At 35.4% G+C, this 16,035-nt stretch overlaps 1 protein-coding gene across 1 annotated transcript in view; it reads left to right on the plus strand.

Annotated features, from left to right (window-relative positions):
* LOC121411132 overlaps positions 1-9,511 on the plus strand; it is a 28,239-nt gene extending 18,728 nt beyond the window's left edge. The window contains exons 3-5 of the mRNA XM_041603664.1: positions 5,591-5,652; positions 7,540-7,644; positions 8,764-9,511. Of these exons, the coding sequence (XP_041459598.1) occupies positions 5,591-5,652; positions 7,540-7,644; positions 8,764-8,805 (209 nt within the window). The 3' untranslated portion in view covers positions 8,806-9,511. The remainder of the gene's footprint in view (positions 1-5,590; positions 5,653-7,539; positions 7,645-8,763) is intronic.
* The last annotated feature ends 6,524 nt before the right edge of the window (positions 9,512-16,035 follow it).

The following is a 16,035-nucleotide window of genomic DNA, read 5'->3' on the forward strand; positions in this document are numbered from 1 at the left end:
TGGGTTCCCTTTGAGGTCTGAATATCAATCATTTTCAGCTCGCGCTTCGCGCTCATATTAATTGTTTAGTTAGATACGAATCATGTCTATGATTACAAAAAAAAAAGAAATTAGAATATCCCGTTTTAACGTCTTAAGATTGAAAAAAAATATTCCCAGAAGAATAGATTTTATATTTTATTTTGACCTATCCTTTTTGTCACAAGGGCACTGACGAAGAGTGTGACGTTATCTTTCATTTTTCAAGCTACGCTCCATTTAAAATCTATGATTTTATTTCTACGGCATTTTGATAAACCAGTTGTGATTATTATACACTTTGAAAGGGGTGTGATGTTAGCCCTTGCCCCGTGCGCCTTTTATCCCATATACACCACTGTATAACTGTAATATGCTCTACTACAGTTTGAAACAAATCTGACCTTTGTTCAAAAATAATGTTTTGAATTATCAAAAATTTCGATAATACTATTCTTATAGTTAATATACCCCTCAAATAATGAAATAATTTCATTCGTTCATAATCTCATTAGATGATCAAAACACGAATTTATTCTAAACTCGGATCAGGGACCATTCGCAGTGGCTCAAAACACACAATAGGCTGTCTAGTCAGACAATGTAATCTGTAATGAGCCATAATGGCAATTAGGTCTTTGAATATCAAAATGTTACCTGAAAGAGAAACTCTTCCTCTACATGCAAACAGTATTCTATCCATACATAAATTAAAATGTGAAGAATGGACGCAGTCGTATGTTAGTGGTGGTGCAGTCACATTTCACCGATGGCGGCCATACGACGAGTCGAAAACAGCCGTGTTAACATTTTTCTAACAGCTACATAGGTGGTTTGAATAAAACTTAGCCGTATCGGCCGCCTAAGGGTAAATGTGACTGCAGCAATAGGGACACGTGTGTTTTGATTATTGCGTTCAGTATAATTGCATTCAATAAACTGTCACACACCTATACGCATAATTTTCCATTGATGTCCTGGCACATTAATGGAACATGGACTCCAGCTTTCCATGAATCCCATAATGACTTATTCCAGCTATGCTCATGTAATGAGCAAAATAATTAGTTACATTTTTTTCAGGATTTTCTAATAAGCTCGTGATGATAATGTTGGCGCAACGACACTCCTTGATGATATTTTCTTTCAAATGTAATGAAGAAAACAATTTGATTTTTCAGAGCTTGCGGACTAAAATTATTCAGGTAGTAACAGTGTTGCATTGGAGACCGGGTTTGCAGAAAAAAAAATAAAAAACAGGAAAGGGGATGCTATCCTTACCTCATTCCTTTTACATGATTTATTTCTTATCTTCTCCGAGTAAAGAGTAATGACCCAAGGGCATCTCTTTGTATTCTACCTTAAAATTTACCGCCTAGTGCTTAGGCAACCATATTGATCGATACGTTCTTTTGAGTCATTTATAAGTTGAAAAATGTCTACTTGAAGACCAATGAATATTGAGTACTGACGTTTACTTACATGCGGCCAAAGTATATGACACGGTCAATGTAACGAACTCATATCACGATGACAATTGTCTCTCTCAACACATTTTCTGATTTTCTGTCCGTCAATCTGCCCTCTTCTTCACCCCCCCTCTCTACCCCCTCTTAGTTTCTATCTCCCCCGCTCTCTCTCTCTCTCTTTCTCTCTCCCTTTATTCTTGCTGATGAATGATGAAACTTTCGTAGAAGTGAATGAAGCACTTCTTGCAAATACACTGACTACAGATGTATGGTCAGCTGGATGTTCCATTTCTTGTACGAAGAGCAAGGGAATGCTTTCAAAGACACTCCTCCACTAACACTCGCAAGTACATAATACACATTTTGTAAAACGTTAAGTAAAATTTTACTTTAAAGGGGCGATGTACCCTTGAAGTCACTCTCACACCCCACCATACATCCACGCATCAGCAGGCATATATTCACCTCATACTCTAATAGACCACCACGCTGGTTTTTTGTTCTTTCCTTTTACATGTTTTAACTTCTTACAGATGCCCTTGGAATAAGATCAAATGATACTCTACTAAGATACATTTATTTCTCTATTCTGTCAAGTGAAAAGGAAATGTGCTGCAGATGTTCAGATCTACGGGGCAAATGCATTGAAGGTCGTAGATTTAATTTGTCTATGAAACTGCTGTTTATGATTAAGACAGTCTACACAATAGCTTTAATCATCTATCTTTCTTTGTCTATTTTCCTATTAAACGCACAGAGACGCCCTATAGGCAGTGATGTGCGCTATACAAGCAACGTCGTAATAATAATGATATTATTATTATTATTAATAGTAGTATTATTATCATTATTATTATTATCATTATTATTATTAAAGAGCGTTCAATTGGTAGTAAATGTTTTGCATTTTTCAAAAACAATGTTATCTAGGTCCAGTTGTAAAGATTTTTTATTATAGAAATATATAGGCCTAATTATGTATATACATTTTTTGGTGGCGAAATAAATATGCGACCTTTAAAATATCGAATAAAATGAAATAGAATTTTCTGTTTCGCATGAAATGTGTTTTCAACTTCGATTCAAAACTTTTTATGATGTTAAAATTAAACTGACCTACAAAATTAAGACTATTATGGTAACGTTCAGTTTAATAAATAAACAGCCTCTATGAGGTGTGAAAAGGGAATGATAAGAATGGACATACCAATTTGGCCATATGGGAATAAAGTAAATATTCAAACATACGACAGAATGATCTGAGCATGGCAAGACAACTGTCGCTCTGAGGTGCTCCAGTATTATTAAAAATTTATAATAGGCTTTCCACATTGTCACATGCATCTGACAGCTCAAAAATGTCTTCAATATTCTAGGCCAGCATTATGCATCTCAGCGTCCTACCTGTAGCCATACTCCGTAAGTTTATAATACATTTCGGATATAACATACATGTCACTCTTCTATTAGAAATTATTTTGTCTCATTCCTGTAAATTGTGACAACTGGTACTATCTTGATATCTCTCAGTCATCGATATGTTTTTCCTTTGTATATTCCCTACAGACATATCATTATTCACAAATATGTCACTTCATATCATGTCACTAAAGACGTAAATTTGGACAGTCGTTCAAAGGCAGTCAAGCTAAAATGACGTGTGGATGATTGTTCTTTTAAAAATCTTTTAAACGTAATAATAATGATCACAAAATATATACAGAAATTTTGAAATATATATGCAGCATTGTATATCCCGATAAATAGTCCAGCGTAACTGACACAAGAGGGTGGCTTTTGAGCAAGCACTATCACCCGATAACTGTAACTGTGACAATTCCTGAAATAATAATAGATGCATTCTGGATGATTTTTTTCTTATGAAACCGTCTAAACCGTGCAGGCTATTTACATCCCTCATTGTCAGAGGAGCAGATGTTGTCCTTAAATGTCCATATTATTTCAGGATGATCACAATGCGAATACCAAATCCTTAATCCTTAACTACTGCTTGTTAACACAGACAGTGGAATATAAGACATGTTTAATGCGTGATGGAGTGCATTTCGAACAAAAATCCAAGGTACGTAGACTGAGGGCCCATTTCATAAAACTTGTTATTATTTAATACCAAATTTTCAATAACAGTGAAAAGCTACTGAAATCCTTCAAGCTGATTGGTTGGTAGTACCTTTGTAACAGAAGTTGTGCATTTGTAATTATAACAAGTCTTCATGAAACGGGACCCTGGGTGCCGTAACACAAGAATTATCGATTAATCGCTAAATGAAATGGCCTATTAAGATCATCGTTGTATGTGCATTTTTCTCAGTAGACTGACCGGGAACCAATCAGAATTGTTCTTTCAAATTAGCGATCAATCGCTAACCTTTGTGTTACGGGACACTGGACCGTATTTGACAATAAGGAGTTTTCGCAGTTGCAATGGAGACGGCTTCTGCAACGTGACAAATCTATTGAAAATGCAAGTCAATCACAATGGACAGCTGAAAGGGTTTGTGGTGAGTTGGTTAACTGAGACAGCAGATTCTCCGAAGATTCGGACCGGACATATATGTCGTTTGTCCAGAGGCCAGAACTCCGGTGTTTTGATTCATCGATTCTCGACAAAGACTGCTTTATCATGGAGGGCATCTAACAATAGATATTCTGTGTTCCAGAAGGTGTCTGCGAAGTGGTTGCAAAAGCTCCCTTTTTACGCTATTTTACATGACCTTCGTTTTAACCATCATCTTCATTGATACGTCCGATTTCGCTTTCCTTTATGAGATAAATAACCTAGTATGAAATAGCCATTCCGGGATCTTTACACCGATGAGGAGCAATAGCCATTATAGACCCTTTAATATATTTCATAATGACGTTATGCTTTTGTTCAGTCATACAATGCCAAACAAATTAATTGGGATGGTTGATTTACGGTTAAAAAAATTCTAGGTCATTCCTTCATTTAGATACTGTGTGCGGGTGAATATGGAATGCGAACGATTATGGTTTATCTTCATGCTTTAAGAAGAAAAATAAAACACTATGAATTCTGTATAGTATTGTACACCAACAAATGATGGCAGAATTTATCTTAAAATTAAAACTGAAACATCAGGGGATGTATTTGGAAAATGTAACCTTTTCTGTATTCCTAGATTATTTTGTCTTATAATATCATGGAGATGATAAATCTTAATTCAAATTGAGTTTGTTTGGTTTGCTTTATGGCGCGTCTGTGGTGTTTATTACATGTGCAGTAATATATCTGATTCATTGTCTAATCCTTTCTGTGATATTTGTGATAGCTTATTGTGTAATGCAGAAGAAAAATAAATCAAGTTTCATATACGCATCTTGCAAGTGGGGAATGGGATATAAGATCACGTCATAACGACTGATAATCGCTTCTTTTTATGACAGAAAAAAATATTTCATAGAAATATGTTTTTAGATGCCGTGTATGTTGAATTTATTTATCATAATACTCATCGAGTCCCCTACTACTATAATTTGTTATTTTCAGATCATTTATGTAATTTGAGTATGTGAGCAAATGGAACGTTCAACAATACCATTCTATTAAATACCTTTGTCTAAATGAAATGATTGAAATATGTAGTTTGAATGGTTCACCAGTAATACCTGATGCGCCACTTACTTGGATTTAATGTACTTCAAATGTCTTGAGAATGTGAAAGTGTAGTCATTATAATTCTGGAATATTTTCGTAGAATGAAGTCAGTTTTTTTTTAACTTCTGTATTTACATCATCATATTAACTACTAATACATCGTGTCTGTATGCAATTCGGTGCTTTGTGACTATTGATTTATCAGTCGGAAATTCCTCAATTTATCCTATAGTATATTGATACTAACAGAAATGTTTTAATGTTGTAGTTTTATGGATATACATCTGTATTAAAATGCTCAAAAGCAGCTATTGATTTTGCCATCAATAATGTGTAAAGATTGTTATATTAAGTAAGGTTGTAAACAATCGAGCTAGCTTGAAAAGTGAATTCATGAAAATGATTGTATAACAGAATATGATTTATTTTGTGACACACAGTATTATTTTTTTCTCGCTCTTAGCGGCTGGTAAAAGATCAGGAAGCGGAGGTAGTACAATAAAGGAAGATGGAACTGTAAATGAGGTAAGGAAACCTTTACATCGATCTATTTTTCCCCATTCAATACTATACTAGAAGACCAAGTACTATATGAGTTAAAGGGGTGGTCCAGGCTGAAAGTATTTATAACTTAATACATAGAGTAGAATTCACTGAACAAAATGCCGGAAATTTCGTCAAAATCGGACAACAAATAGCAAAGTTATCGAATTTTAAAGTTTAGTAAGATTTTGTAAAAACAGTCATTATGAATATTCATTAGGTGGGCTGATGATGTCACATCTCCACTTGTTCTTTTGTATTTTATTATATGAAATAAGGTTTATTCAATTTTTTTCCTCCAAGAAATAGAAAAATTGGATTGACAACTGATTTAGTGCATTAGATATTTATTGCTGCAACTTATTTCATTATAAGGGAGATATATTATTCACACAAGTATGAAATAATGAAAAAAATATGAATTTATGTAATAACATAAGAAAACGGAAAGTGGAGATGTGACATCATCAGCTCGCCTAATGAATATTCATGACGACTGTTTTCCCAAAATATTGCTAAACTTTAAACTTCAATAACTAAATTATTTGTTATCCGATTTCAATGAAATTTTCAGCGTTTTGCTCAGTGAATTCTACTCTGTGTATTAAGATATAAATATTTTCAGCCCGGACCACCCCTTTAATTTGCCCATCCTTTATCGTATCAGTCAATTACTTCATACATGTCCAGATTCTTCTAAATTTATTTCTTTGGCGAACGAAATGATCCCCAAGGTTCAATTCAACTACTACTATGTGTCACCGAATGCATGTCCAAAATTCGAATTTAAATTTTAATAACGTTAACGTTTTGTCGTTAATTCTATTATGAATGAACCATGATTTTATTCATCATTTATGCTTGGTTTCTTAATGAAAATATTTATCATTAACTAATGATAAAACATTAATCTTGCTTTTGTTCCAATTAAGTTGATTATATCTGATAACTTATAATTGATTTATGTAAGTGATCTCATTTGTAAGCTTTATTCATTTTGAAAACGTTTGCATTTTAGGCACCAGTGTATAGCAAAAATATATACTCGTAAAATAGCCTCAAAAACGAATATATATACTGAAGCTTTCCGACATGCACTTATCGGAGTAAAATCGCGTGAATAAGCAAAAACGCTAAAGTGTTTCCGATGAGTGCTTGTCGGAAAGCTTCAGTATTCCAATTTTTAGGCTATTTTACGATTTTGCGGACCAACACTTATTTTGATAAATTTTTAATTCAGTTCAATTAACTATAGGTTCGTAATTCCGAAGGTTCGTTCATCCGAAAACTAAATGAGGTTTGTAATTCCGAAGGTTCGTTAGTCCGAAAACGAAATGAACAACGAACCTCATTTCGTTTTCGGATAAACAAACCTTCGGAACAACGAACCTTATTTCGTTTTCGGATTAACGAATCTTCGGAACAACGAACCTCATTTCGTTTTCGGATTGTCGAACCTTCCGAACAACGAACCTTATTTCGCTTTCGTATTAACGAACCTTCGGAATATCCGAACCCTCGAAATAACGAAGCTTCGGAATTAAGAATGCATACGCCCTTGAAGATCAGATCCACGCGAATTATGAAAGTGTCAAAGAATGTATGGCCGTTGTACCATGCCTTTGAAATGTGTCACTTCATTAAAACAAATCACGTTGGACAATTTTGATCGCAGTGGCATTGCCAACTTACCTTTCGCAGGTTCAACCTACCCTTTTTCATGTAAAGTGCAATCAATTCATCATGCGGTTTCTAGTTGAGAAATGGTTTAGCTTTTGATATCATGAAAAGGGTAGTCTGTGTACTTTTTAGTTGTATTTTGATTATCTTTAACATGACAATTTATTCAGTTCGATTTCTATCTTACAGAGACAAACCAGCTTAAATTTTGGATCGGCTTTTGACAACTCAGCATGTGTTTTGGATTCAATCGCCTCACAATTACCAGCTGTTTGGCAAGATAGATTAGTAGATGTAAGTTCCTTCCAAATACTGTTTTTCGTTTTAAGAAGCCGAACTCCTTTACTAAGTTTTGGTTGGATTTTATAAAAAAAGACGTTATTATCGACTAATCCATTATTGAAATGGGATCAAGGGTCATCCGACGGGAGAGGGGGGGGGATGACCATGTGAACTATTATTTTTTTGGTGGTGCTGATGTAAATTTGACAAGCAAAGAACAAAGTTTCTTCAGAAAATGAAGGTCGTTTTGGTCCCGAGAAATTTGACTGGCAGAAAAAAAAGAGGTTTCACTACAAAATGTAGATATTTTGGTTATATTTATCCAGCCACACCTACCAGAATCTCAGGGGCTGTTGCGTATGGAAATAACACGCAGCACCCACCAGAATTTTTTTCCTGTACCCCAGCACCCCCACTTCCTTAGGCCATGGGGGCGTGCCCCCGCTTCCTTAGGCCATGGGGGCGTGCCCCTTGAATGTCGAATTTGTACAGGCAAGCTAGGGAAAGGAATGTTCACCCCCCTAAAGAGGCCATAATCTCACAAATTCGCGCCCAACTGACTACATTAACAATGTTTCAATATTTAAATCTAAATTGCCAGTTACATCATTTTTCACGAACAGATTCTTTGTGATGATTTGAATCTGACTCTTAAATTAGATTGATTAAATCGCTTGTGTATTGTCTTTTTTTCATTCAGGCCTTGTAAAAACTTATATGTAATGCATATTATAACAAAGGGTAAATCAGAAAGCTAAATACGAAGATATAATCATTAAAACCTATTCCGTTTATAACCAAAAATAAAGATAAAAAAGAGTAGCGGGAATAAGACTGTTTATTGCCAATGTTTATATGCCATATTTAGAAGGTGTCTTTCACAAAGTGTTTATGTATCATGATTATTAGCAAGAATTATGTAATACTAAATAGGTTCATTATTGCGGATTGTTGCTTTAAAAAGTTCCTTAAAGAATATTTTGAGCCCATTGGGTGGTATTATGAAGTTAATATGAAACTTCATTTAATATTTATCAAAGTGCAGTTTATTTTTTTTTATATCACGTCAATCTGATATTTTTGCCCTTCCCCTCTCTCTGTCCCTCTCCCCCTCTCTCTCTCATTTTCTAGGTTATTCGAAGCGCCTTGCAAGAGGATGACACGTGGTACTAACCATGCTATCTTGATGATTATTTAATGTAGATAAAATGAAATCTATTGCGGGATACAAACAAAAGAACATGAAATATGCCAGGAATTATCATTTCAACCAGATAAAAGTATGGGAGGAAACACCGGAAGTTGTTGCCTGGAAACGGATTTTTTGTGCCTGCAGAATTCTCGATAAGCGCCTATCAAAGCAAAGGACTGATACAATAGAAATATAAGCATTGGCTCATTGTAACACTAGCACAATTTCCTTTCTGCTATTGTCAGGATCTTTTTTTCCGAGTTCACATGATTGTGCTCTTAGCCAAGGTCATTGTGCAATGTTGAACGCTTTTTAAACCAACCTTAATGAGCAGACATACACCCATACCTACATTAAGCATGTATGTAGCATGCTCATAGGCACTTTCCAATATAATATAACAGTAAAATTCTACTCTCCAAGTGCTTACAAAATATAAAAAGGGATATTACTGAGAAAACAAATCGAATTTGTACTTATTTTCTTTTAAATAAAAAGCACTTTTAATTCTTTAAGCATCTTTCTATTCGTCATACGTGTATGTACTTTTATTATTTATCAGTTTCCTTGATTTTGATTGGCTGAGGGGGCACTGTTACTATGGTAACTGTCAGATAAAAAAGGACTCGCCAGATACAAGGTCCGACAAGTCCTTTCATGAAACGCTCCCCTAAAGTCCAAAGTCACCAAAAAACCCCACGTAAGTAGTCATATAGATTTGGAGCCAATTCTCATTTAATTCTGGAAAGATTACGTATAGAAAATAAGACTCAACTTGCATATAAATATCCATATTGATTCATTGAAAATGTAGTTTCAGAAATTGGCTATAAAGAACAATATTATTTTGTAATGTATGATTGGAAATATTAGTGATTTTCAAGTCATTTATTCGTCTGCGTGTTATACATCATTGACCTACTTGTTATCATTATTTTATCTGAAATGATAAATGTTGAGGTTGTGAGTGTTTGTTACAAAATAGTTTAGAGAAATCAGGGTTGTTCTTTATCATTTTTATCTTTACCGTAATATTTATAGTGAACCACTTTCCTCCTTCGTCAGCCTTGAAAAACCATTATGACAACAAACTGAAGCTGTTGTGATATGACAAAATGATTCTGAATGTAGAGCAACAGACCAAAGTGGTAAACTTAACGTATTATGTATTAATCAATGTGTAATATATAGATAATACATAGATTTATGTAAAAGCAAATAAACCTATAAATGAATTACAAAATATGTTTAAGCAATTAGTAACGTGTCCTGTTATCATGATTATGACAAACTTATTCTACAAAATTGTTTAAATCTAATGTTCTAGGAAATATTACTTTGAAGTAATCATATTTGTGATACATACATGTATAAAGAATTTATTGCTAAATACTACAAATCGCAGCCACTATTCAAAGCGATATAAATCTGGTTTATATAGGTCTGTTCTATCAACTGTTTCGATGCATGGTTACATACATTTTTGAACATGTAATATTTTTTTATAGATGATAGAAATTATTGTTTACAATACTCATTTAGTAAGCTCAATTATAACATCTCTGAAAAACATTTCATGTAGTGAAGATTTGACAAATGTTTGGAAATGATAACTCCAACGATGATTTCTTTTAACAACTGTTTTGAAATATCTCATGGTGAGAATAAATGTATTTGCAATATATCTCTTTGTAATCTCGGTGTTTTTTTTCGGGATCATTTTCATAAAGTTGAAGATATGAGACATCCATAAATTATGTCACGAAGACTCGAGTTTAAGGACATATTATGTTTTTTTCTTCCTATCTCCCTATAGCGCATAGAGACTTGATTTCATCTTTCCTGTTGCCCACGCTCTGGGCGGACCCACCAAGCACCCCGAGTCGGGAGACTGGGTCAGGTGCATAATAATAATGATAATAGTAATAATAATAATAATAACAATACTACTTATAATAATATCGGCATATTTACCCAGGGTAGCCACTTCAATTCCGAAAACTGTTCTCCCAGCGGGTATTAAGTATTACCCCAGCTTTAGCACGGCTACCTTGATCGGGCGCTCGAGCATTCGAGGAATTTCTTCCTACCGGGTACCCATTCACCTCACAAAAGTAGCAATTGCTTGAAAGGAATTGCTTACAGGAAAATCAATAGCTAGCCAAGCAAAACATCATGCTCCAGTAATTGCTTTATTTCATATGCACAACCCTTTGCTTCTGCTTAAACCCTTTTTCTTGCCTTTAGAAAGCAATTGCTATGGATTTGAACAATAGCGACGTCACGCTGGTGCAAACGCGAATAGAAGAAAAAATGCGGAACGAGAATGCAAAGGTATGACAGTGCAAAATATCGCTTTTCTCATGTAACATATTTTCCTTTCATAGATGTGGCGTCAAACTATTCCTTTAAATTGTTTCTAATCAATGAATTTATATAGCTGCCATTCAATTTGCACTTACTCAGCAGGAGCCGCGGAACGGTTTCCAACGTGGAGGGGCCGAGCCAAAAGGGGGGGGGGGGGGGGGCAGACCATGCAAAAAATCACAATCATAACAGTCATTTTTACGTTTTTGTACACCGTTTTGGAAAAAAAAGTGTGTGTGGGGGGGGGGGGGTGAAGCCCCCTGAGTCCTCCCGCTTCCGCGCCCCTGCTTAGGATGACAACATTTACATGTGGGCTACTGTACACACCGCCTTAGGTTTCTCTGTGTGGTGCATAAAAATGATTATAAAACGCGAATACCATGATCAAGCAAACGCTCACGCTGCTCTGACGGAGCTTCAAAAAAAAAACCAAGCAAATGCTTAAACGAAGAAGCAAAGAGTTTCGCTTTATTCCATATACGCCTTTATAGCAATATACCTTAATCTATGAGCAAATGTTAGAAGGTAGTTAACAATTTCTTGTACTTACCATCAAGAGTATTTGTTCGCTCATTTGTATGCACAATAAGGAATCAAGCAAAAGCCAAGCATGAGCCTAGCAAAAGCAATTGCTGATTTTTAAACATCTGACCCATCATTTGACCATTATTTTACACATTCAAATCAGAGGCAAATAACTTACTTTACCTAAAATACAACAGATTTTATTTAACAAAGTTTGTTAGTGTATTTTTTTAATCAGCCAGGCGAGGAGGGGGGGGGGGGGTGTTTCGACAAACATTGTATTTTTTGTCAATTTTGATATTAACGCAGCTGGCGAGTCATAATGAATCCATCGGCACATAATGATGCGCATTTATTGTTCACTAGTCATGCTAGTATCCGGTCAATAGTTTCTATTTTTGTATTATCGATACGGGCGTACTTCGACCCGTCCTTTCCATAACATTATTTTAAAAAAATTGTTTCTGAGAAGAAACGATAATGAGTATCAAAGTCTTACAGAGACGAACATGTAGCCTTTTAATAAAGTACATCAGCCATCAAAACATTTTTTAAAGGATCTATGCCATGCGTTAGATCCAGAAAAACACTCATTATACTTATGTTTGATATTGATATAAAGCGCTGACTTTCCCTGATTCAACCACCACCCGAAAGCATAGGCCATGTAACACAAAGGTTAGCTAGTAATCGTACGCTTTATTTTCACCATTAATGTGGTCAATGCAATCAATCGTAATAATGTTATACGATGATTGCTAAGCTTTGTGTAGCTATTTTGTGTCGCTAATTTGCGAGTGATTCAACATACGACTGGTGATCCTTTCTTCATATTAGATATATATTATATTAGATATATACATAAAGAAAAAGAAGGGCTCGCGTAGGATCGGGCTGAATTCCTTGGGAGCACTCTTACTGTTTGGTTCTACACGGTTGCCTTGACATTGTAGCATTTGCGAGCCCATGAAGTTGTTACCACTTATTCTTCATGACGTAGTAATAATGCCGGGGAACCGGTCAAGTTAGGTTAAGAGTGCCCTGGGGGGAGCGTTTCATGAAATGACTCGTCAGACGTTTTAGCCGACAGTTACTAAGGTAACAGTGCCTCTCAGCTAATCATAATCACGTTGGGATTTGGAATTCGAACTCACAACCTTGCGATTATGAGTCCAGTGGTTTGATGGCACCTCAAAAATTCGGTTACACTTTGTAATTCCGAAGGTTCGTAATTCCGAAACACGTAAATTGCCTATACCTCGATGTTCGATAATCCGAAAACGAAATAAGGTTCGTTGTTCCGAAGATTCGATAATCCGAAAACGAAATAGGGTTCGTTGTTCCGAAGGTTCGTTAATCCGAAAACGAAATAAGGTTCGTTTTTCCGAAGGTTCGATAATCCGAAAACGAAATAAGGTTCGTTTTTCCGAAGGTTCGTTAATCCGAAAACGAAATAAGGTTCGTTAATCCGAAAACAAAATAAGGTTCGTTAATCCGAAAACGAAATAAGGTTCGTTAATCCGAAAACAAAATAAGGTTCGTTAATCCGAAAACGAAATAAGGTTCGTTAATCCGAAAACAAAATAAGGTTCGTTAATCCGAAAACAAAATAAGGTTCGTTAATCCGAAAAATGAAAACCGGGAAAGCAGAGGCAGAGGCAAGGGGGGGTGGACACTTGCCGTTCAATTGTTATGAGGATGGGAAGGCAAGGGCGGCCAAGCGAATTTTCGTTTGGGGGGTAAAGCCAAAAAATGAAGCTCATACGTCAAAATGGGCACTTTGGTGATATTTTCACCTTAAGATTATCAAAAAAAATCAAATGTGAAGTTGTAAAACTCGTTTTGGGGGTCAATTATTCTTTAAATGGCATTATTGCGAGGTGTTGCGAGCGTGAATCACAAGCTAAAGCTTAAGGGTATTTCAATAAAAATGGAAATAAGTTTTTAAAAATCCGAGCAGATTTCTGCTGTCACTAAAAATATGTACATCTAACTAAAGAATTAACACGAGCGCAATACGCGAGCTTAAACATACTGACCAGAAAAGGAATCTTAAAGAAAAAAATTTAGTGACCTCTTTAGAATACATAGTTCACCAATCGAATAACTGAGAGTGTGAAGCGCAAGCTGAAAATTTGCAATATTCCAGCCTGAAAACTTTACTTTAAAAAGAGTATTTTATTTCGAAAACATGAAAAACAGCATATTTATTTTTGAAAAAGGATCTTTGAATCTTTCCCATTTTTGGAAAAATATGCATTTCCCTGTTTTTTATTTCATTTTTGGGGTGCAAGTGCCCCCTGCCTCCCTCCCGGCGGATCCAACTTTTGTCAAATGGGGGGGGGGGCAATTTTTTTTCGGCCACATTTTCCTCGATCGGCAGCTTAAAGTTGATTTTTGTTTGTTTTTTGAAAGGGTAGTCCTAACAGTCAATAATTAGCTTTATACTTATAAAATAAAGTAAATATGTAATAACATGATAAACCCTTTTTAAATAATGCGAGCGCGAGGTATATATTTTTTTAATATGATGGGCAATATGTTTGTGATCTTCAAAACGAGATGCCTATGTAACTAGATAATAACTGCGAGCAAGAAGCGCGAACAGAAATTTTAAATATAAGCTCCGACCTGATCTAGAGGGGACATTTTAAGAACTTTATGCAGTTAGCCATGAAGACGATGCGTGTTTCAACCAGTGGCGGCGGAACGTGTTTTCCTTTTGGGCGGGGGAGCCAAAAAAGGGGCCAATAGGGGCATTTTTGTGCAAACGGAAATTTTCGCGATAAGATTATCATCTGTGTAAAAATTTGTGTGTTTTGTAGTAATTAAGTTGAGCAAAAAAAAAATTAAGTGATCTCTGATTGGTAAGTTATATATTACGTTTCATTTCTGCGAGCGTAGCGAGCAAGCGGTTTTTGGGAAAATGTACAATTCGCCTATTTGGTCAATTACTGTAAAAAGGGCATCCTTGTGAGATGTTGCCAGCGAATCACGTGCTCAAACTTTTGGAAATTTCATGTAGGCCTAAAATGATAAAAATTATATTATTTACCTAGGGAAGCCACTTCAGTTCTGAAAACTGTTCTCCCAGCTATTATTATTATTATCCGTGTTTGTTACCAAAATGAATAATTTTCATTTTCGGAAATACGAACCTTATTCAATTTTCGGATTAACGAACCTTATTTCGTTTTCGGATTAACGAACCTTCGGAATTACGAACCTTATTTTGTTTTCGGATTAACGAACCTTCGGAATTACGAACCTTATTTCGTTTTCGGATTAACGAACCTTCGGAATTACGAACCTTATTTCGTTTTCGGATTAACGAACCTTCGGAATTACGAACCTTATTTCGTTTTCGGATTGACGAACCTTCGGAATTACGAACCTTATTTCGTTTTCGGATTAACGAACCTTCGGAATTACGAACCTTATTTCGTTTTCGGATTAACGAACCTTCGGAATTACGAACCTTATTTCGTTTTCGGATTGACGAACCTTCGGAATTACGAACCTTATTTCGTTTTCGGATTGACGAACCTTCGGAATTACGAACCTTATTTCGTTTTCGGATTGACGAACCTTCGGAATTACGAACCTTATTTCGTTTTCGGATTGACGAACCTTCGGAATTACGAACCTTATTTCGTTTTCGGATTGACGAACCTTCGGAAATACGAACCTTCGGAATAACCGAACCTTCGGAATTACGAAGCTTCGGAATTACGAATGTATGCCAAAAATTCGTTTATTTTATTATCTTATCTCAAGATCTATTAGCAATCTTTCGCAACATGACGGGGACAGATTCTACAACATAAATCTATTGTCAAAAAGCCCTTATTCATGACAAAGCAGTCTTTTTCAGTAATCTGTGAATCAAACCAGTATTTTGTCTTGGACTCTGGACAAACGACATATTAGCATTTTTGGTCAGCTCAGAATCTTACGACGGTCAGCTGTCCCGGTTCACCAATTTTCGACAAAGACATTTCAGCTGTTCATTGTAATTTGACGGGCATTTTCAATAGATTTTTTATGTTTTAGAATTCGTTCCTGTCGAAATTGCGAAAAATCGTAAGTAAGAGAGGGATCGGCTGAGTAAAATAACAAATCAATGTACTCTAATTGGACTATTTTCGGGGAGATATAATCGATTTATACGGAACCGTCCATTTCTTATTGATAATTTGAATTCTACTTATTTGTTTGGGTATGAAAGGGTATAGGCCTAGCTGAAATATTCTACAAAAATAAGATAACGATGTTGCTTCTGATTTTTGTATAAAAATCAACGATAGGAATGAGAAAAA

The sequence above is a fragment of the Lytechinus variegatus genome, chromosome 3 (assembly GCF_018143015.1).
Source record: "Lytechinus variegatus isolate NC3 chromosome 3, Lvar_3.0, whole genome shotgun sequence".
Lineage (NCBI taxonomy): Eukaryota > Metazoa > Echinodermata > Echinoidea > Temnopleuroida > Toxopneustidae > Lytechinus > Lytechinus variegatus.